Genomic DNA, 21,955 nt, shown 5'->3' on the forward strand with positions numbered 1-21,955 from the left:
ACTCAGAACTGTACCATGCATTGTATCACCATAAAGCTACTAGAAAGCATTTCTCACAGCCATGAAAATAAATCCATACTTCTTAACATGCCACTGCTGTAGAGACTACTGTACAATTACTGCTTTATAACTTTATCAGAATAACAGGCACATTTCCCAAGATTCACCACATTCTCACTGGAGTAAGTGAAATGGTTCAGGTAGATGTGATAAAATAATAATAGTAACTAGAGTTTATTAAAAATGAGTCTCTTTCTTAATGCTGAGTGTGGTTCTCTTCAAGTCAAATCTGAGATAAAGCATTATGGGACAATTTGCTCTGTTGACCTCTAGGTTAAATCGATACCATATATAAAGGCTGAGTACAACAGCCTTTCAGTGCTTTCACATTTTTCTCAGATGAAGTCTGTTTTAGGAAGAGAATCATAGAAATGCTAGTTAATGGGGACAAAAATTCAAAATCAAACCCAAAGCCAAACAAACAACATACCAGGCAGGAGTTCTGTAGTCATTTCTAGTCGTACACAACTGACCTGTTTAAAAAAAGAAAAAACAAAAAATCAGCTGGAGAGATAATGATTTTGAAGACCAACAGTCCTTTATTGTGTTTGTACACACTATGTTTAGTATACTTGATAAACAAAATGTATTCACAGTCCTAGCAGCATGATGATGCTTCTAAAACAGAAAAGCCAACAACAACAAAGCCAGCTCAGTTGTTTTGCAGCCTCTGGCAATGAGTATAAATGTACATTTACATAAATCTCACAACCAAAATATTTGAATACTCAGCTGCTGTGCAATGAAAGCAAGCATCTTTCTCCCGTGTCCAACCAAATGGCTAATACCTTTTTGCACCATCCAAATATTCCTTCTCACAAGACATAAATAATAACACATGATCTATTACACCAAAACCAAACAAGACTGCCAAGTAGTGATAGCTGGTACATAAAATACTCACGTGAGTTTTACCTCATGCCTCAGCCTCCCTAGGTCCTTTCTTATTACCCATCCAGACAGCATTCACAACTCCCACAGCAGACACACACACAAAAGTAGACTTAAAATTAGTAATAACATGAAAACATTAAAACATATAAACATGGGCTAGCTTAAAGCTATTATGTTTTAAAAACACCTCACTAATATCAAAAGTGATTCAGAGAAGCATGGGTTTAGAACATTCATGGTAGTCAAGCGCACTTAGTACAATCCTCCTTTCCTGTTAATGTCTTCCCTCTCTGCATCATAACCTGTTCACCTTCAAGGCACAGAAAGTCATGTCCTTATTTATACAAGCTGGTGTTTAAACAACTACCTGACTTACGAGCAGAGTTCAAGTAAATGGCAAATAATAAAATCAGCCATGTGAATATATGCATAAATAACTCTCCAGTGGTCATTTCAGCAGAGTCTGTGCCTCCACACAGGCAAAACAAATTGCCATAAGGCTCTGGAGCAGCTACCATGTGACAGTTCACTTACATTTGTGAGCACTGTGCTAACTTGTGAGGAACAACTTATATGAGAAAGACTATTCATATGAACTGAAGTAAACAAAACCATGCCCTTTACGTTTTGTGCAAATCACTATGATCATGCAAGGGGCTATAGATCACTAAAATAATTACTAACAAACAACAACAACAAAACTAAGACGTTTTGCCACATAGCAAGACAAATTGCCAAGAAAGTCCTTTGCATTAAGTCCTCAGAATGAGATAATAAGGTGCCGTATCCCTTCTCCGCTGTATATTTCTTTTTTAAAACTATCTCGCAGGCTTCTAATTGCGCGCAACGAAGAGCAGCAGGGGGCCGCGATCTCTGCTGGCACTCGCGAAACGCTACCCCCTCTCCGAGAGGCAGCCATACGGGCGTCGTCCTCTCTGCCTAAGCGCCGCTTCTGTTTTCCGCCCGGGCCCCGCTCACCTTCGGGGCCCGGCGTTGAGCCGCCGCCCCGCCAGGCACAGACGGACAGGCTCCAGCAGCGCCCCACTTCAAAACGACCGCAAGCGAAGCCGCTCCGTGGCGGGGGCGGTACTCCCGGTACCGGCATGGTGAGGGAACGGGTTCCCTCCGGCGGGAGCAAGAGCCAGGGCGAGTCCTGAGGGGGCACGAGCCGCGGCTCGTGAGACGGGGCACGCGGTCGACACGCGCGGGGCTCTAAGGGACGCGCGGATCAGACACCCCCGAAGCTTCAAAATAACGACACAGTGCAGCTCTATTATTTTCTTATCCTTGTTACTTCCTTTTTGTCCCATTTGTAGCCACCCTCTCACCAGTGCCGCCTCCCTCCCTGCCCACTCTGCGGGGCCTAAGACAAACACCCGTGAGGTTCCCATCCTCTTTCTGGGCAGCGCGAAGACTGGCCGAGTTTTGAGTCCCCGCGTTCCCTGACGAGCGGGTGCGCCCTGCAGAGGGACCGCCGAAGATATGTAAAGACAGTTCCGAAGTAATTTCCCATCGCCTCCGAGACGCCATTCCAGCTGGCGACGGCAGCCGCCAGCACAGACGGGCTGCCCACGGTCACCACACTGATTTCTGATGTCTCGTGGCATTCCCCACCACAAAGGGCGGCCGAGGGCAGTGCTGCCGCGCCCACCTGACATCTGCCCCCGACGGCCGGCGCAGTCCTCGGTGCAGCCGCAAGCGGGCAGGGACGGGGCAGGGACACGGGTAGCCGCTCGGGGGTGCCCGGCACCGCTGCTCTCATGTCCGTGTTAGGTCTGCAAAAACGCGCCGTTCTCGGTTGCCGCATGGAGGGACGTCCCGTGGGTGCCGTCAGCAGCTGCTGTGTAACATACATGTACATGTGCACCAGGTGGAGTGCCGGCTCTCAATGTGTAATGTTGATGCCGTTTCACTAGAAAGGACTAACACCTTGGCAATTTGGGGAGTATAGGCGTGTGTGTGTAGAAGGTGGGCAGTGCTCTCCCCACGTGGCCGATACTTCCGAGCCGAGACACCTAGGAGGGACCACCTAGCCCACCGACCGCGGCCCACCTAGTTCTGCTTGCCGTTTGCTGTCCTACCAGCGCCAGCCGCGGCCGCACTTGAATGCCACTCAAGAAGGGAGAAAGGCCGCGAATGACCCCCTGGGGTCGCTGGCCGAGCGGGATCAAGCAGCAGAAGTGACCGGGTTGAGCCACAGTCAAACGCTCATGGGCGGGAGTGGGAGACCGTGCCGTCCTACCGCGCCGGTGGCAGTGAAGACGGGCAGCGGCATGAACCGTACAATGCGGCCGGAGAAGGCACGGGTACTGTACCGATACCGGCACCGGAGCCCAGGCGCTCCGTGGCGCTGCTGAGTGTCGCCCAGGGCGCGACCCCACGGCCACTCGTGCCTGTGCCCGGCGCCGTTCCTGTCTTACGCTCCGCGAACCTGCGGGGATACCGCGCAGCCGGGCGTCCCATTGGCCGTTGCTAGGTGACGTGCGCCGCGCCACGTGACCGCTGTTAAATGCCGTCCCGGCGGCGCGCGGCGCCGCAGAGCCCGTCCCGCTGGCGGCGGCGGGAGCGCGGCTGCCCTCCCAGGCCCGACCCCTCGGGCACGGAGCACGGCGCAGTGCGGTGAGCATGGTGGCGCGACACTGACCGCTTCTCCCCGGTGGGGACGTCTGCGGGTCGGCGGCGGCCCGTGCCCCGGCGGGCAGGGGCGCGGGATGACCGGAGTGTTGGAGAGCCTGGTGCCGGACATGCACGCCAGCCAGATCTCCGCCAGCAGCTACCACCAGCACGGCGGCCTGCACAAGCCGCAGGAGTCCCCCACGCTGCCCGTCTCCACGGCCACCGACAGCAGCTATTACAACAACCAGCAGCATGGGTCGGCGGGCGGGCCTCCCTACGGCCCAGTGGGCTCCTACCCCTACACAGGAGGCGGCACCGCCCCGTACTCCACCAAGGCTGCCTACGACCTGGGCTATGTGGGCGCCTACGGATCCTACGGGCCATACGGAAGCAGGTCCTCTCCGGCCAACAACGACTCCGGTACGTCCGAGCCCCGGGGCGTGGGAGAGGGCGGCTCGAGGGAGACAGACGGACCCTCTAGGCCTATCGAGGAGGCAGACGGGACTCAGGGTGGGCCGGGAGGACGCTTGCCTCCGGTGGGCTGCCCCGATGGGGCGGGCAGCGAAGCCGCGCGGCGGGCAGGGCCCGGGATGGAGGGGGCGTTTCTCTTTACCGGGGCCGCCGTTTCTGCCGCAGCAGAGAAGGAAGACTGCGAGCCGGAGATCAGGATCGTGAACGGAAAGCCGAAGAAAGTGCGGAAGCCTCGGACCATCTATTCCAGCTTCCAACTAGCAGCTCTGCAGCGGCGCTTCCAGAAAACCCAGTACCTCGCCCTGCCCGAGAGAGCGGAGCTGGCGGCCTCACTCGGCCTCACCCAAACACAGGTAGGGTTCTCCAACCGCGGGCGCCAGATACGTCTCGCCCCGCCATGGCCACTAGCCCTCGGCAGGGTCGGGTGTGGGCAGGGGAGGGAAGCTGGCCCGCGGCTCTTCGACGGCCCCGGAGTGCTGGGGAAGTGGCCACGCCACCAAAGCAGCTCCGGGACCGCTCGGGGCTAAGAAAGCTGCTCGTCCCCGCCCCGCTGCGGGCGGCACGGGAGCCAGGGCAGCTCTGCGGAGGCTGCGGCCGCCTGACACCCGTCTCACCCCAGGTGAAGATCTGGTTTCAGAATCGCCGCTCCAAGTTTAAAAAGATGTGGAAAAGCGGCGAGATCCCGGCAGAACCGCCCCCTCGCCGCAGCGTCTCGCCGCCGCCTCCTGCCTCGCCCCCCGCCTGGGACTTCACCCCGCACCCGCGCACAGCGGGCGGCGCCGGCACCGCCAGCCCCAGCCCCGCCGCCGCCTTCCTCGGTAGCTACTCGTGGTACCCGCCGGCAGCCGCGTCGCTCCCTCAGCCAGCGCAGCCAGCGCATCACCACGGCAGCAGCATCTTCTAGACGCCGCAGAGACTTAAGCCCGCGGTGCCGAGCCCGGCAGCCGCGGAGCATCGAGGTGCAGCACTGTTGTTTTGGTGAAGCCTGTCTCCGGCCGTCCCGGACGAGAACAGCTCCGCACCCCATCCTATCGCGCCATCAGCGGCGGATCCGCGGGGTCTGCCCTGCTGCCGCCAAAATACCCACTCTGCGGAGCAAGCGCCCACCTTCCTCTCCCTCCGTCCCTCTTCCTTCTCCCCGGCTTTTGCATCAAACCACCGGTGCAGAACTTTGGTTAACTTTATTTTTTATTTTTTTAAAGTTGCTAGGTGCCTTTGCAGATAACCTCACTTTGATGCTGGGGATTAAAACAAAATAATTAAAAAAAAAAAATAAACCCCACCAAACCCAAGATACATAATTTTTATATGTAGATTTAAAACAAGAGCCTCTCGTGTTTAAGTTACCCTTTTTCATGGTGAACGAAACTGTACAGCGATGGTCACAAGCGGCAGTGAGGGCGCGACTGTCTGCCCTGGTCCGGGGGCTCCCGCTCGCGCGGTGCCCCCAGGCGCCTTTCAGACTGGGCATCGAGCCGCGGCGAGCCATCCCCTCTGCCCCCTCCGCCAGCAACCTGCCCCTGCGTCGTTTGATGTTTTGAGACGGTGGGGGGGACAAACAAACAGGATGGTTTTGGTTATTTATTATGGAAAAAATAAACACTCTTTAATGTTTCTTTTACAATAAGCAGAGATTATTTAAATAAATTATTGTTTCCACGGTGCCCGCGATGAGTTTCTTTGCATGGGGGAAGGTGTGGGTGTCGATCCCGGACCCCGGTGGCTCGTTAGGAGGGATTGCTGCTCCGTCCCTATTGAAACTGTTGTGTCAGTCTGGTAACTTTCCCCTTCTACCCCCCATCTCCTTCCCCGTCTCGGTCCTGCCAGCCATCTCGACGAGCGTATGAATCACTCACCGCTGCTTGCCGAACGCCAGAGTCGACCCCCCGCCCCCTTCCGCGCCTACTGGCGCCAGCGACATTTCGCCCGGGTCTAGCTCTTACCGTCAGTCTCCCAGACGGGCGGGAGGGGTTTGAGTCAGGGCTGTGTCCATGGACAGAAGTACTCCTGCGACCGATTCCCACTGCCCGAGAATGTGACACCCAGGCCGGTAGCATGTGTGAGAGCTTTGCCTGAACCATTACCAGGGGCAGTCCTTCGAGGACTGGAGACGCTGGCTGGACCTTTTCGGGATGTGCTCCTGGCGGGCTGGACACCTCAGAATGTACCCCTCCTGGGGTGTAACCCTCCAAGGCTGAATTCCCTCCCAGGCTGCATCCTCTCCAAGTTGCACCCCTCTGAGGGGGGGACCACACCAGAATGTAGTCCTCTGGCAGGCTTCGTACCCCTCCCTGCACCCCTCTGAGATGGACCGTCTTCCTAGGGTTCACACTTATAGGCTACCCTCCTCGACATGTATACCCCTCACGGGCTGTACCCCTCCAAACTGTGTCCATGACGAGTGTACTCCTCCAGACTGCAGTCCCGGAGGTTCTGGCCGATGAAAGAAGTAAAAGGGAGGTGAGAGAGTGGTTTATGCCCCTTGTCGCCCCGAGGGTCCTGCCAGCCTGATGGTATGGGGTGCGAAGAGGAAGAATCCCATGCAGAGGATCCCACTGCAGGCACGATGATGAAGAGGCTTGGCCATCTCTCCCGGGGCAGGGAACGTGCAGCCCGGATCGGACTCTTACGACCTTAGCATGGCATGAGGACCCCAGGCGGAGCCGGGGAGGGCGCAGGCGAGGGGGGAGGCCCCAAAAGGGACACACCGGAGGAAAGGGGTTGGGGGAAGCCGAGAGGACGGATTGCCCTGAGAGCTTGGGGAAAACCTAGGGAGAGCAGAGGGGCGAAGGAGGAGTGAAGAAAATATAAAAAGGCGGGGGAGGGACAAGGTGTGGGGGGGGGGTTGGAGGGCGAGAGAGGCGGCTGAGGAGGCAAGAGGAGGAACATGGAGAGACAAAGGGGGAAGTGGCCGCTGCCCACCGGCACTTCCCTAGTGTCGCGGGAGGGGAGGACAACCCAGAGCCGCTCGAGAAACAGTTGGACCGAACTGTCCCGCACCTCTGCCCCATGTCATCCCCCGGGGGAGACGCGGCGGCAGCGGCGTCGACCGCCCGCTCGGGCAGAGGGGAAATAATTTCTCCGCTGGCGGGCGTCGAAGCGCTGGGGCGGCCGGCAGAGTGCACGATGGGAAGCAGTGGGGCCGCCTACAGAGACAAGGTCACTCGTGGCTGGGCCCCCACGGAGCCTTCCGCCCCCGTGGGCTGGAAGGGGCTGTGCTCCCGGCAGCGCGTAGTGCCTCCCGCGGGCATCGACGGGGGAGAGGGTGGAGTGTCTGGGACACCCCTCTGCCAGGTGACCAGTTTTGCTAAACTGCTCGTCCGGAATGCATGAGTTATACCGCACGCGTGGGACGTAGCCGAGATGTGGATAAGCCCCCACCCGCCCCTTCGCTTTCACAAGCGTTTCTCGCTGTTTAAATTAAGCGTCCCCCAAACACCTCTTCCGTCTCCTCCCCGCCGTCCGTCCTAGTCTACCGACTTCCTCCCGGTGCAGCGGTGTGTTGTGAGGCATGGGTCAGCCCCCCGGGGCCGGGCAGGAGAATGCGGACAGCGGTGTGGGGTTCCCGGGGCGGGGCCCTGCCAAGGCGAGGGACACTTGTTAGTGGTCCGGGAGCAGAACACCCCTCTTCGGAACGGTCTGCTCCGCGGGACACCCCAGCTGACCTCCGCGCTTTCTTTCTCCTATTTAGTTATTATTTTATTACATATTCATTAGCATTTATTTACTGCTTGATAGCTGCAGTTCTCCCTGGGCTGCCTGCAGCATTCGTGTGCGTGGTGATGTTCGTGCTTCACCCTACAGCATCTCCTCAGCTCCCTGAGCCCTCCAAGGTTCCACATTTTGCCCACTGCTGGAGCGGGCTAGGGATTGCGGCTCACACCGTACTTGGGGACGGCGAAAGTAAAGAGGGTGCACAGGAACGCTACACCTCCGCACGTACAGCAGATGCATACGTATAGATATGTATAGGGTTTGCAATCGCTTTTATCACTCTCTTTTCCTGTCCGAAAAGATGGGGCAGGCACCGCGGTGAACCAATGTGTCCCCCACACAGCGGTAGATACTCGGGGCTCCACCGCCCGTGGCAGAGAAGAGCCGCGGTGAGCAAGGCAGCCGGGGGACGAGGGCTACCTCTGCCCCGCCAGCACTCTGGAAAGACGGGAGGGGGAAGGCTGGGGGTCTCGGGGAGGTGGGGGGATGGAGGCTGGGCGAATTCCGCCCCACGTCCCAGCGACGATGGCCCCAGGGCGGTCCCGGCCTCGGCCGGAGGCGGCTGAGCAGGGTGTCCCCGGAGGGGCCGGCAGGGGTAAGTGACTGATCCGTGGCCAGCCCGGTCCAGGCTAGCCGGCCCGTCAGCCGCCCGAGCTAGGGGCAGGCACCCTCTGCCTCCCCGGCGCACGGGCGGGGCTGGCCGGGCTTGTGCCGTGGGCAGGCAATTTACTCATTTACCCTGGTGAAAAGAAAAAGCACGAGAAATTCAATTAAAGCGGCTCTGGCAAAAGGAGTTATTTGAGGCATGAATGTCTCCCCTAAAGCTGCAGCAATCATGTGGCATTAGACACTTCCGGAATCCTATAGCCAACTTGAAAAATCCCAGACCCCTTTTTTCCCTAATTTTTGCTCTGATCTGTAATTTTATCCACATTTGCACTAGTTTGAGCATTCTGGCTCTCCCATCTGAAAGCCTGCAATTACTATATAATTCTTCGCAATTTCACATGTCCTAATATGGACTGTAATTTTTGCGCAAGACAATTTCCTGCTATTTCAAGCATCAACATTGTCAAAGTTGTATGTACATAATAAATGGGAATATCAATGCATAGTTTTTAGCATAACATCTTGACTCCTCGATAATTATATCCGTTCGGAGCCTACGCAGAATTAGCCTGAATTGCATGGTAACTGCTGCTGCTTTAAAATTTTTAAAAATTACTCATAATTTTCCCAAAGATTACCAAGATCTCGAGTGCACAATGTCATCAGCGTAATGAAGAGTAAACATTTATGCTAATAATCTGCAATTTTTTTCATCAGCTATAAAGACAGAGGCTATATAGCAGAAAATTTCAGTCATATTCTGCAAGAGCAGAGCTGCAAAAAGGCTGCTGCGCTCAGAGGCATGTGCATCTCTGGGGGATCTCCATCCACATTTACACTCTAAGGATATTATTATTGTGCTCGGGTTCTTTTTTTTTTTTTTTTTTTAAATCTTTTTGTTCTTTTTTGTTGTTCTTCTTCTTTTTTTTTTTTTTTTTCCCCTTCTTCCTCCCTTTTTCTTTCTTTCTCCCTTCCCAAACCTCTCCCCGTCTTTCTCACACTCTCTTGCTCCTGTAACTTTCGTAGCAAAAAGCCGCTTCTGTCCTTTGGTTTGTTGTAAAGCAAAGACTTGTGTTCACACCCTCGGGGACTGAGGCGGAAGGTGAGGGCTGCGGCACAGGCTCCTTTCCCGCGGGGGTAGGTGAGTGCACGGGGCGCGACGTGGACGGATGCCCCGCGTGGGCCGCGGAAGGGGTGGTGGTGGGAAATAACCGGCGGCGGCTCCGCCGGCCCAGTCTACCCGCAAAACTTCCCGCCGCGGCGCCAGGGCGAGGGAAGTGAGCGGGGCGTCGGGGGCGCCGCACATCGCCGCTTCGGGGCGTCCCTCGGCCCGAGCCACGGAGCGCTGCGCGGGTAAAGCAGCGCCGAGCCGGAGAGGGGACACTGGCCGCCCCGGGCTTCCGCGGGGGCCGGGGGCTGCTGAGGACGAGGCGCGCTCGATTTCGACGGTTGTTCGCGCTTGTTGGTTGGTTCCTTGGAAAGGGGAGAGTTACTGCCCTGTTCCCAGCCTGGAGGCGGGAGAAGAGGGCACCGGCGCGGGGGGGACATGGTACTTTTTGACCAGCGTGAGAGCGTCGGAGGTATCGGGAGCGGGGCAGGCGGCCGGCGGCGGGGAGAGGGCGGCGGCGGGGACTGCTTGCTCCCCTCTGTCACACGAAGGGAGCAAACACAGAATGCAAACGGTCTTGGGCTCTGATATTTGATTTTTTTCCCCCCTCCTAGTTTCAGGGGCCGCTCTGTAATTAGATTGACACATGTACAACATCCCCAGCCATTCAAGGGGGTTCGCAGGGATACTCCAAAGGATTTTTTTCCCTCCTTTTTCTTTTTGGGTAGAAGATATTAAAGAGGTATCTGTTGTTTGGCGATTTTGCTAAGTCTGTCTTCATTACTTCAACATTGTGCATTTGCTAATTTGGAAGCCCCTTCCTATTGACAGCTCTGCTCCATACACCTGCAAGCAATTTGCAGAGCTCCAATATAGGAGAATTGCAGAGATGGCAGCTCGCACCTATTTTATTTTTTTTTTCTTCGCTTTTCTCAATGCACAGCAAATTTGGCTTTCAGTGCGTTATCTCTTTTGTTAATGCAAAAAGATTCCCTGGGCGAAAAAATTGCTCATAATTACCAGAGAGATGGGGAAACTGCATTAGAATAAATAAACCTGAAATTACTGTAATTATGTTGTGTTTGATGGGCTCGGCTTGTAATCAAGAAGAGAATACAGTGAAATGATGCTGACCCTCTTGGGTTTGCAGCTGTACGCGCACTTTGGGGTCTTTTTTTGCAGAAAAGAGTCATTTTGATCATCATTAAGCTGTGTGTAACCTATTTCAGAAGTGTTTGAAAATGAGGGGCACTTTTTTTTTTCCCCCCAACAAGGAAAAAATATATCCCAAAATTACATTTTGCCATTTACAGGCTCATCCATAAGGTTGTGTTTGCAGGGTGACAATTGTTAAAGGTATAATATTCGAAATCAGGACTTAATCATTGTAATGAGGTATTGTTTCAATATAAGCACCTTTGGATTATTCATAGTTTAATTAATATCCTCATTATGAAAATCTTCGAATCAGATATTTGATGAACTACTTGTCAGCAACAAGGCAGAATTAATTAGGCCAGTATTGAGATTAACATTTTCAAATATACAATTATAGTAGACTCTAACGCAAACTGCCTCGCTGTGAGAAAACTAATAATTTCTCTATTTGAACTGTTAGTAAGACGTTATTGAATTAGGTGGAGCTAATATATCTTTAAAGCTCTCCGAACTACTTGACCACCTCATTCCTGTCCAGCCAAAGGCGTCTGGTCTCTGGCTCAGTTGTCGCAAGAGCTGCTAGGGTCCTGGGGTGCTGCGGGGCCTCACCGCTCCCTCTCGGGGCTTCGAAGCGGCCCGGGATCGGCCTTGGACCGTGGCGCTGGGGAAATGACAGAGCTGGGAAGTGTTTTCCGGGCCGTGTCCGGTACCCCTGCAGGCCGCCGCGCCGCTTCTGTGCGCCCAGGGGGATGCTGTGCTGCGGCTCATAGGCTGTGCGTCCACGTCGCGCATCGTGGAGCGGGTGCGTACCTCGTGGCGGGCAAGCATTGCCCCAGAAGGGCTGTGCACCCGCTTCACCGCGAACCTGCCTGCTGAGCCGCGCACGGCCAGTGGGCCGAGCCTTCCGTTCTGCAGTACTTTGCCTCCAAAGAGTAGCCGCGGGCCGTGCCCGGCGCTACGCTGCCCAGAGAGAAGGCACGTCTGGGCCCGGCGTTAGGGTAGCGACGACGGCACCAGAACGGCTCCACCGCTGAGGTGATGCGCGGTCCAGGCCACCGGCCCGGCAGTCGGGGCCGAGGCTGTGCCGGCACACCCGCATCCCGCTGTTCCTGCCTCCGAAATGTTCCCGCGTCCTCCCCGGCCTCTAGCCGCCCCTCCGCGGGGGGTTCCGCAGCCTAGCGCGGTGTCCCAGCTGCATGGCTAGGTTCGGCTGGGCGCACTGGGGGAAAGCGGACTGGCCCTAACCGCGCCGTCGTCTTTCCTTGCCTTGCCTCCTGGTTACAGCCATCGCCGTTTCGCCGAGGAGCATGGAACGGGGCCCGGGCCCCACTCCTGGCCGCGCTACCAGACAGGAAGCACACGTGTCTCTTTTTCCAAACCATAATTTTACTGTCTCAAAGAAACTTTATAACTTATATACAAAGATTTGTGGGGTTTTGTTTGCTTGTGTGGGTTTTTTTTTCCTTCCCCAGATACAAAGTAATAAGTTAACATTCTCAATATAAAACTAAACTTTGACATATAGAACACTAAACACAGACGAACTCAGCTTATCACATCTTCCGAGTTTCACAAGTAAAATGTCAGGATCTCAGTACACAAAGCATCATGTTTTACAGCCACACGAAACAGAACAGAAAAAATAATAATAATAGAAAAAGGCTAAATTTGTGCAACATGTTTACAGAACAATAATAATAATAATCATAATAATAATAAAGAATAAAATATGTACAGAGAGTAGCTCCTGCACGTCGGTTTGTGCATTTCGACTTCGGACCGGCTTTCCGCGGGAAGCTTCGCCGAGGCTGCGCGGCTGCGCCCGCCCGGCGGGTGCTCCCCCGCTGCCGCCCTCGTGTCTTTCCGTACTCCATGCCTTGCTTCACCTCAGCAAAGCGCTCGGCAGCTGCTGCAGTTCCACTTCAGACTACCATACAATGTGTATTTATTTATTTCATTTTGTTTAATACGCAAGAAATGCAAATCATTCGGAACAAACCTCTCCACACCAGCGAAGTATAAAAGTTATTGTAAAAGTTAAAAATCGCATTCTTCTCTTGCGGTAATTTATTGGGGGAGAGGGGACCGCGGCCAGGGGAGTGATTTTGTGTGATTTTGTTTAAGGTAATCTGTGTGTCCGAACAGTGGATTCAAGCCGGATTGTCCATTTGTCTCTAGCATTCTCGTAGTGGTAATTTAAATCAATAAATAAAAACCCTGTGTTCCCCTTTTAACAACAACAAAAAATATATAGATGAAGAGTGAAAGATACAGAAAACGCCGAGGGAAAGAAGCTCTGGAAATTGTACAGCTTCCTTTCTCTTTGCAATTGAAGAGACCGTCAGGTCCGGGTGGTAAATAAATGACCTACATTTCAACAGACACAGACAGACAGGACAGAGGAGAGGACTTCCCCCCCACAAACATCTTTCTCTGATTGTCCCACAAAGCCGCGGCCGCCGCTCGCTCTGCTCCCGGGCTGTTGTGCGGTGCTCGGGGCCGCTCCGTCAGCTGTCAGCGGTGGGAACCGGCCCGCATCACATCTGTGCTCTCCTGCACCGAGCTACAGTGCAGCGTCCTAATGGCTGGATGGGCAAGAGACCTCCTGTTTGTTTGCACGCTTGGGTTTCTTTGTGGGTTTTTCTCTCTCCTCTCTCTTTCCCTCTCTCTTCTCTCTCTCTCTCTTTTTTTTTTTCTTTTTTTTTTTTCTTTTTCCTTCCCCCCCATTTCCTTTTATTTTCCTTAATTTTATTTTTGTTTGTTTGATTGTTTTTGTTTCCGTAATAATTTAAATTATTTTCATGACCGGTAGTGCTTGCGGTAGGGTAAAAGGGTTTATAATCACATAAGCTGCGGCTGCTGCATTGCTTCTTGATGGGCTGAAGGATACCACGACGTGTAGCTGGGGATGTAGGTGCCCGGGGTCCCCGACGAGGCCTTACCGGATGCGGAGGTGGTATTCCACACCGGGGGCACCGGCGGCGAGCTTCCTGAAAGAGCCCTGCCGTTGCTCAAGGCGCTGCTCTCCAGGGCGGCCCCTCCTTGCTTCATCAGCTTCTTGAATTTGGAGCGCTTGTTCTGAAACCAAATCTTCACCTGCAATGGAAACAGGGCAGGGCTCAGCATCCCTCAGTACGGTCCAGAATTTTCCCTCCCTCGGGGTCCGATGGACCCCTGCACCCAGCGGCTTCCCAGCTTCTTCCCACTATCCTCCCCGCGACTGCTGGGTCCATTGCCATTTTGTCACGGCAAAATATCCGGTAACAGTCCCTACACACACCCACCCCGCCGCGGAGGCGCTGCCGGTGCCGCGGAGGCCCCACGGTTCCCCCGGCACAGGCGGCAACACCGCGGTGGGGTGGGCGTCGCGCCATGTGCCGTTGCCTGAGGCTGTGACCCGTCTGCAGCATGCGTGGGGTCTTTCACGCCGGTACCGGGGATAGAGAAAGGACATGGGAGAAGGGTCGGCTTAGTGGGAGCTATACCTGGGTCTGAGTGAGTCCCAGAGATGCTGCGAGCTCAGCTCTTTCTGGGAGAGCCAGGTACTGAGTTTGCTGGAACCTCCTATTCAAAGCCTGCAGCTGCAAACTGGAATAAATAGTTCTGGGTTTGCGGATTTTTTTCCCTTTCCCATTAAAGCGAACTTCCCCTCCTTCTACCACAGTGCTTTTCTCCGATTCGGCCCCTACAAACAACAAACGATGCAGAATAAATAATAATAACAGCAGCAATAGCAGTAACAGCAATAGCAGCAGCAAGAGCAACAATAACAGCAGCAACATCAACAATAACAATAATGAGAAGGAAGAAAAGTGAAGCTCGAGTAAAGCTAACAAAGGCTGCGGGCGATTATGGCAGCCCAGGCTTCTTCCCAGAGAAAGTTTGCTATTTTTACAAGCTGCAGTTGAGGTTTAATTACCCTTAATTGCATACATTGTTTATAGTGCTACGCAATAAATAATTACGAAGACTAATACGTGCACATCTGGGTTGATTTATTTTTCAGCCTGGCATTGTGTGCTCTGTGTACTGCTCCCCTGTGATCCTCAGCCTCTCCTGACTAATATTTTGTAATTTAATTTAATTTCCACCCCCCCCCTTTTTTTTTTTTTTTCTTACACAAGCCCCCTCCTTCCCTTCTTTCCTTCCCTCCCCCCACTCCCCCAACTTCCCAAAGCCGAGTGCACCTACCTGTCTCCTCTAACCGGGTCTGAGTCAGGCTGGAGCTGTTGGGGTAGGACTGCACTGAACTGATGTAGGGGTTGGTCGAGTGGCTGCTGACCGAGTTCACATAGGGGTAGCCCAGCGGTCGGGAGAAGGACGAAGCTGTGCTGTACGAGCTGTCAGGCTGAGAGTGGCCCGCGGAGTGTAAACAGTGCATGGAATAGTGTCCGTGGGACATGGGAGAAGGAGACATTTGCTGGCTGGGCGGCCCAAACTCCATAAAAACAGCCTTCCCTGAGACGGGGCTATTTAGACTCTCTGGCATGGTAGTCATGGTCATTTCTTGTCGCTTGGTCTGTGTGTGTGTTCTCTCTTCAGCTTGCCTTTTTGGGGTCTGTTGTGTTTCTCAGGACAGGAAAGAACCCAATTTAAGCGGAACAGGGTTTTTCACTTTCCATTCATAAGAAAATGGAGTTTGTCTCTTTGAAAAGTCTAAGCATGATGCTGTAGATCTACACAAACTCGCCTAAAAGCTTTGACTCAGCCAAGTCTATGAATATTCATGAGCTGGCGGAGCTGATTGGTCCGCCGTCTTGCATAATCGCTTTGGATTGGTCCAAGGCGCTCAGGGCTCGCCCGGACCCCGGTGAGCGCGGAGAGCCGGACTGGCAGCGCCGCGCGTCCTCGAGCGCCGGCCGCACGCCCCGACGGCATCGCCGGCATCGCTCCGCGGCCTCTGACCCGCTCTGCCGGCTCCCCGGTCCCGCTCTCCGGCCGGGGAGGCCGCCTGGGCTCCCAGTTCCCATCGCGGGCCTCCCGCTCCTGCCGCCGGCCAGGGAAGGCAGCGAGATGAAGCTTGGCAGGAGGTAGCGCACCTCTCTCCGCCCTTTCCCTCCGCCCCTTGCCGCGCAAGCGGCGCGGTGGGGCTGGCAGGCACCCGCCGTTGGCCCCAGCGGGCTCCCGGGGGTGCTGGCCCACGGTGCGGATCCTGCTTCCCTCCCCATTCCGGCAGGCAATGCGGGCCGCCCCCGCCTACCCGGCCTCGCACACTCCGCGGGCGCGCGGGGGCTTATCGCTCTGGCCCGCGGTCCCAGCGCCGCCCGGTTAATGCCGCTATTGCTATTGAAGAGGGAAATAAACCCCAACAGCAACAAAATAAACACGCATAGCCCCAACCAAAAAACCCACATCAAAACCCAACCAACCACCCCCTCTCCCAAAACAAACAAACAAAAACACCCCAAAAAAACCCCAAAACTACACCCCACGAAGCATAAATGGCCCTGAAAGAGCCAAACGCCGAATTTGATCTTAAAATTAAAGAAAACTTCCGTGCCCGTGAGCGGTAAATGAGGTGGGACTTGGGAGATCCTCCCCAGAAAGCCCACGATGAATCCCAAATTACTTTGTTAGATAATTAGAAAGTGTTGATAATTATTTCTTTCATAATTCAGCGGTGTGACTGTAACAGGAAAATGATCTTGTGAAAGTTCACACGTGCAGATGTATTAGTTACTGATTCATTTGATTAAATGCTAGTCTCAAGTGCTCTGATCCACAGCTGAAGGCGGCCCCATTAGCATAACACTGATGTTTAATTTTCATACGCATAATTAGCCATATATTTAACACTAATAGCAACATGCAGCCTTCCAGCATTAAGCAGCCTGGGATTTGATCTGGTCTGGTCTGAACTTTCCCGGTTACACCTAGGCTGTCTAGGGTACAGTTATCACGGCACCGCATCTCTGTAATCAAGCACATTTTGGCAAAGGGAGACCACCAATAAAAGTGAACATTCAAAACAAATCGCGGCGCTGATGTCGCTCGAGGTGTCAGTTCCGACCTGCCGTCTGCCGTCCCCCCGCCGGCGGCGGCAGGCTCTCCCGGCAGCGGGGCTGAGGTATCCGCAGCCGTGCCCGTACGGTGCTCGGGCTCCTTCGTCCGCGACAGTCCTGGAAGCAACCGACTCGTGTGAAGCTGACAAGACCGAGCCTGTCTGTTCCTGGTCTTTACCCACTCCCTTCACGGCGCCGCCGCCGCCGCCCCCCCCAACTTTCATTAGTGTCTCTGTCGGGTTTAATTGCCCATTTCCTAACGCCTCTTTTACTTCTTCCCCCCCCCCCCCCCCCCCCCCCCGCCCCCGCCTTGTTTTTGTTGTTTTGTTCTCCAAGCGCTGATTTTCCCCAAACGGCGGCGGCCAGGCGCGGGCAGAGGTGGTGTGTCCCCGCACGGACTCCTTCAGCTCCAGCTCTGCCCCCCGGGCCATGTAAGTGACCACCCGAGGTGGGTATGCGCGCTTATCTGAGGCAGGAACGGGCTTCCCGGCAGCTCCGGCAACTTTGCCGGGCCCGAGCTCGGAGGCTGCGGGAAGGGGAGTCTGCTCGCTGCTCATCGGGTCTGTCGGTCTACTGGGTGCAGGCGGCCCCGGGGCGAATCACAATACCGCCGGCCTTGCCAAATCCCCGTAGGCCGGACGCTACGACTATGCTCATACTCGTCCTTCTGCCGCAGGGCCGCCGCTGCCCCTCCCCTCCATCCCTGCCCCAACGCGGCTTCGGCCGGCACAGAGGGGCCGCGGCAGGACCCGGCTCCGCGAAGGCGATCGGCCCGTCGGGGGTCTCATCGTGCTTTCCCTTCAAGACCTCCTGCGTGAAGGGCTTGTGCAAGGCGCTTGCTGGCTCTTCCCGCGCAGCCGAGTAGGTATCTTTTTAAGTCCCGTTCATAATTAGGATTACAAATGTGTGCCATCACTGACAGCGCTCCGCAGCGGTGGGTAAAACCCACAGTGCCATACTAGTCACCAAGAGGACCTCAGAGATCTACCAGAAACTGCCAGCAATCGCCTTACGCTGGGGTGCGGAGGGGGGTGATTCCTTGCTCCACACTCCCTTGTATCTCCTCACCCCTCCTGACTGAATGGGAGGTGGCGGTGGCCGATGGAGGGGTAGGGCACACGGAATAGCTTAGCATCTGCAGTGCAATCCAGGGGTTCCTGGCACTGCCAAAAAATCCAGGATGCGGCCCTGGTGTGCCCCGAGACACACAGAACCCCAAATCACTCCCAGCCCCACTTGAAGGAGGCTCGGCAGCAGGGTCTTGGGGAAGAAAATACATCGTCTCCTTCCCCCCACCCCGAACAGGGATGGTGTGCCCCACTCTTTAACCCTGCCGCACTGATGAACTTGGCTGCATGGGTTGTTTTCCAGGTTTCAGGCCTTCTGAGCTCCTCTCAGGAAAGACGGATGCCCCACCGTTTTCACTGTGTTCGGGGTTGCTGGGGTGTGTGTGTCCTGCTTTTTGAAAAGATGTTGTTAGATACTATTAGAGCTGGCAGCTCGTTGTACTCGAGTGAAAACAAACATCAGAGCCAGAAGGTGGCTTATTCCTGTCCTGTACCACTGGAGGATGCCAGTGCCAAGTGGCCCTGGTCACCTGCAACTGGCCCCTCCTCAGCACTGCATTTCACCTGTCTACAAACTGGCATCGCTGCAGGTATGGGGCAATTCTAGAGGTATTTGTTTTCCTCCAAGGTTACCCTGCATTTCACAGGACTGGGTCCTACTCCAGTTGCCTCTAAGTACCAAGGCTGGACCCATCTGTCCCAACAGGGCATCAGCAACTGGAGAATTGCAAAGGAAACCCTCCATCCCCGGCAAGCCCAGGACACAAGCATGGTGACCACAGGGAAGAGCAGGACCCAACAGCTCACAGGGACCATGAGTTCCAAACTTTGAGCAGGACCCAGGACTCATAAATGCCTAAACTGTGGAGTGCCTTTCTCTTAACTAACTTGGGCACCACAGAGCAGCAATTACCCCAAACTGGCTAATTCTTTAACTGTTGCAAATATTGATCTCAAGAGAAGCACACTTTGCATCTAATTTTTAATTACTTTTTGTGTGTGTGTGTGTTGTGTAAAGAGAATTATCCAGGGCAGGACACAAGAGTACTGCTGCTAGGAAGATTGAGGGGGAAAAGCCTGCTGCCTCTGCCTGCCACCCTTGGGAAACTTTTTCCATCCTAGTAGAAGCTACAGCCTGAGAAACGGCACTGTGCTAATCGCAGTGAAGACAAATTGACTCAATAGCTCAGCTATAAAGGGAAAATGCTATGTTCCTGTGTTCTCTCAGCTGCACAGAGGCTGTGTCATCTGATATATGTTTGTCCCACATAGGATTTGGAAGAGAGAGGGCAGGCTCTTTGCTCCTCACCCCAAATAACCCAAACCCTTTGCGCTTGCAGGCTGCGCATGGCTGCTTCCGGGGTCACAAAAAGCCACAAGTCTTTTATTAAACACTCAACAGGTAAAACACAGAAAGGACTATGTCCAGAACTGACTCCTCAAGCTGCTTGTTCTCTCCCCTGCAGCAAATTATGCAGCACCCATTGCCCACAGGCATTATAGAAACCTCTTCTCTGTCCTGAGTGAAACTTGAAATCCCACAAGTACAGCAGGTTCCTCTGATTCTTATTCCATCTTCAGGATTCTTCTACCAGCTTAGAGAGGATTTCTGCTCCCTCTGAGGTAATCACAATGGTATGTTCAAACTGCGCTGATCTGAAATGCACATTTAGCAATTAGGGGTCAATACATTCTCCATGCTCTTAAACTCACCTGGTTTTGGTTGGTTGTTTTTTATTTTGTTCTGTCTGTCAGTGATCAGCTCCATGGTTTAAGAAAGACCGAAAAATGAAATTAGGCACCTTTTATTGTCTACAGAAATTGCAGTCCATTTATCCTTTAGAATCTTAAATTCGGGGGATCCTTCCATTATTATTGGTTCTGCAGTAAGAAAAACAAAATATGCTAAAGTTAGTTGCACTCCCATGTGGACTGTGAAGCAAGAAAGCAAGGTGCAGGTGTCCCAGGAGGTAGCTCCCTTTCTGAATAGGACATGTCCTTCCTGGGCCAGTATTCTCTTGCAGCACTAAAATGTGAACCAAAGATGATGAAATATCAAGGCAGGAAGTTGCAAAAGCGGGAAATTTTAATCAAGCTTTAATTAAGATCCTGTGGATAATAACCAAAGCACTAACCACACTTATAAGCAGCAGATAGTTTTAAATATTTGATTTTTTTAAACAGGCTTAAAATGTTCATTAAACCAGCAAAACAACAATTTTCTTATTTCCCTCTAATTGCTGCACCATTTAGCCACACAGTGAGAAAAAGGGCTTTTCCTGTCAGCTCTCCAGGACTGGTATTTAGCAAGCTCTGTCTGTGGGGCGAGGCTCTGACTGGTTACCAGTGTTGCAGTCCCCAAACCCAAACAGCAGCAAATGACAGAAGAGTCACCAGGCTGCTTGCTGGCAAACCATGGCTTGGGAGACACTGCATCCTTTTCATCCTCCACAGCGCAAGTCTGCCTGCAGAGTCTTCCTTTTGCCAAACATAGATGTCAAATATGCAATTTAATAAGATTTATAATAAACATTTAATTTTCTAAATCTTGTCATTTGGAAGTTATTTTACACAATTGGTTCCTTAATGCCTTTAAAAAAAATGATGCTCTAATCTTGTTCCTAAGGGGTCAGTGTTGCAAACACCCCTCTGTCTGCATGGGGGTCTCTGTGCCTGAATAAAGAGGTGAGGCAAACCTGGGCTGCTCTGTGTGTAACGTTTAAACGGAAACCAGAGCAGAGCGTTACGAACCTACTGTGAACGCCATTCCTTCTTCCATTATCAAATCGCTGTCATTGGCTGCAAAACAAAATAAAAACGCAGCTGTGGCTTTTTTGTTTGTTTTGAGTAAACGCAACCAGCACTTGGCTGAAACGACCCCTTTTTGGCTCGCAGGCGCCGCACACGCCTGTCCCCGCCACGAACCGCAGCACCCGCCGAAAGCGCTCCCACCCCGGCCCTGCGGGACCGCCCCTACGGCGGCTCCTTCCACGCCGGGCCCGAAGTTTTAACATTTCAGCGGGGATTTTTCTTTGCTCCGTGACAAACTTTGCCGGCGTGGTTGGGGCGCGGGCGGGATGAGGGGTGCAGGAGTGCGCGGGACACAGCGAGCCAGGGGCAGCAATTCGCGGGGCCCGGCTGCCCAGATGACTACATTAAGCGACTGATTTGTCTTCAAAAATACCCACGCAGCTCTCCGCAAAGGAGGCCGAGGCTGCCCGCCAGCTTCCCAGCGTGGAAAGCTACCCTGCTGGGACCGGCAGCGTGCGCGGATGTGTGTATGGGGGCGGTCCACGCGTTTTACCGCCCTCCCCCGCTCCTGCGGTGTCCGTGTGAGCACGGGGGCAGGCGGGTCTGACAGACTTACCATGGTGCCACACCTCGGGGTGCCCATGGAAGTACGACCCGATGCCATGGCCAATGAAGGACGGGCAAACCTGGAAGCCACCACGTTGTGCCACGGAGCTGAAGGGGCAAAGGGGACAAGGTGAGGCATCATGCCCTGGGCACCACACCTGCAAACTGACTTTTGGCCCCTGCCACCACATTAGTGGCATGCCTTGGCTCATGCATGCTTTCACTCCTGCCCCAGTGTTGCATCACCACTTTGTGCCCATGCTGAAAGACAGCAGTCATGGGAACTAGCACTGGTGAACTGTTGTTAAGTTTCAGAGTTAACATGCCTACCTGCCAGTGGAGGCTGGTAGCTTCTGTGCCAGCCTTGCTGTCTAAGCAAGATGGCAGTGTGTTGTCTGCTTGTCTGGTTGAGGGTAACCTTTGTCATGAGAGCACTGGGAACTCATTTTAACATGGGACAGATAATGGCAGCCAAGTCCACAGACAAGACCCAGCACACCACCAAACTGCAACCTCTGCAGAGTCCACCCTAGGTACAGAGCCCATGCTGGGCCATGTACACATTGCCAGCACTGTTTCTTTTTCTGCAGGAGATGAGAGTCCTGATGCTAGCAGGGTGAGTCTACGAACCCTACCACCTCCCTTGAAGAATACTGCAAACATTCAGTACCAAAACACATTGAAACTTCAGCAAATCTGTTTACATTAATTAACAACATATTTCTAACTAATCCATCACCACAGCAGCAAACCCAAATCATAACTATGTTGTTTCGGTTCTTCCTGGGACATCTGCCCTGTCCCTCATGTCCTGCCTCAAGGAGGACCATCTTTAAGAGGTGCCTGCAGGTACACAACCAACCACTGATCCTTACCCATGTCAAGAAAGCAAATTCCTA

The 21,955-nt window shown here is 53.8% G+C and overlaps 3 protein-coding genes across 6 annotated transcripts in view; 1 reads left to right on the forward strand and 2 right to left on the reverse strand.

The window, feature by feature from the left end:
* Positions 1 to 3,576: 3,576 nt before the first annotated feature.
* On the forward strand, positions 3,577 to 5,503 carry DLX2 (distal-less homeobox 2). Of its 2 annotated transcripts, none has more exons than XM_054168510.1 (3): positions 3,577 to 3,990; positions 4,207 to 4,394; positions 4,661 to 5,503. In XM_054168510.1, exons 1-3 carry the CDS (start codon positions 3,666 to 3,668, stop codon positions 4,943 to 4,945), a joined length of 798 nt encoding a protein of 265 aa, XP_054024485.1. In that variant the 5' UTR covers positions 3,577 to 3,665; the 3' UTR covers positions 4,946 to 5,503. The 2 variants fall into 2 exon arrangements, with proteins under 2 accessions (XP_054024485.1, XP_054024489.1); XM_054168514.1 differs by having other exon boundaries at positions 4,210 to 4,394.
* Positions 5,504 to 11,994: 6,491 nt separating this feature from the next.
* On the reverse strand, positions 11,995 to 15,464 carry DLX1 (distal-less homeobox 1). Its single transcript, XM_009905506.2, has 3 exons — positions 14,822 to 15,464; positions 14,116 to 14,315; positions 11,995 to 13,726 (listed from the first exon to the last, which is right to left on the reverse strand). The coding sequence occupies exons 1-3, from the start codon at positions 15,132 to 15,134 to the stop codon at positions 13,472 to 13,474; spliced, it is 768 nt and encodes a 255-aa protein (XP_009903808.1). The 5' UTR covers positions 15,135 to 15,464; the 3' UTR covers positions 11,995 to 13,471.
* A 2,282-nt stretch (positions 15,465 to 17,746) lies between these two features.
* The window catches only part of METAP1D (methionyl aminopeptidase type 1D, mitochondrial), a 51,163-nt gene continuing 46,954 nt past the window's right edge, over positions 17,747 to 21,955 (reverse strand). Inside the window, exons 5-8 of one of the 3 annotated variants that reach the window (XM_054174539.1) lie at positions 21,067 to 21,164; positions 20,451 to 20,498; positions 19,502 to 19,580; positions 17,747 to 19,355 (exon numbers count right to left, since the gene is read on the reverse strand). In XM_054174539.1, the coding sequence (XP_054030514.1) occupies positions 19,277 to 19,355; positions 19,502 to 19,580; positions 20,451 to 20,498; positions 21,067 to 21,164 (304 nt within the window). In that variant the 3' untranslated portion in view covers positions 17,747 to 19,276. The remainder of the gene's footprint in view (positions 19,356 to 19,501; positions 19,581 to 20,450; positions 20,499 to 21,066; positions 21,165 to 21,955) is intronic. The other 2 variants (XM_009905505.2, XM_054174532.1) reach the window with 2 other exon arrangements.

The sequence above is a fragment of the Dryobates pubescens genome, chromosome 2 (genome assembly GCF_014839835.1).
Source record: "Dryobates pubescens isolate bDryPub1 chromosome 2, bDryPub1.pri, whole genome shotgun sequence".
NCBI lineage: Eukaryota > Metazoa > Chordata > Aves > Piciformes > Picidae > Dryobates > Dryobates pubescens.

What these genes read in the sequence shown, in the direction of transcription:
- DLX2 (XM_054168510.1), top strand. Translation starts at nt 3,666, where the DNA reads ATGACCGGAGTGTTGGAGAGCCTGGTGCCGGACATGCACGCCAGCCAG. An exon ending in TCCGGCCAACAACGACTCCG is followed by an intron (nt 3,991 to 4,206) that starts GTACGTCCGAGC and finishes TTTCTGCCGCAG; the next exon opens with CAGAGAAGGAAGACTGCGAG. An exon ending in TCGGCCTCACCCAAACACAG is followed by an intron (nt 4,395 to 4,660) that starts GTAGGGTTCTCC and finishes GTCTCACCCCAG; the next exon opens with GTGAAGATCTGGTTTCAGAA.
- DLX1 (XM_009905506.2), bottom strand. Translation starts at nt 15,134, where the DNA reads ATGACCATGACTACCATGCCAGAGAGTCTAAATAGCCCCGTCTCAGGG. An exon ending in GACCCGGTTAGAGGAGACAG is followed by an intron (nt 14,316 to 14,821) that starts GTAGGTGCACTC and finishes TGTTGTTTGTAG; the next exon opens with GGGCCGAATCGGAGAAAAGC. An exon ending in TGGGACTCACTCAGACCCAG is followed by an intron (nt 13,727 to 14,115) that starts GTATAGCTCCCA and finishes TTTCCATTGCAG; the next exon opens with GTGAAGATTTGGTTTCAGAA.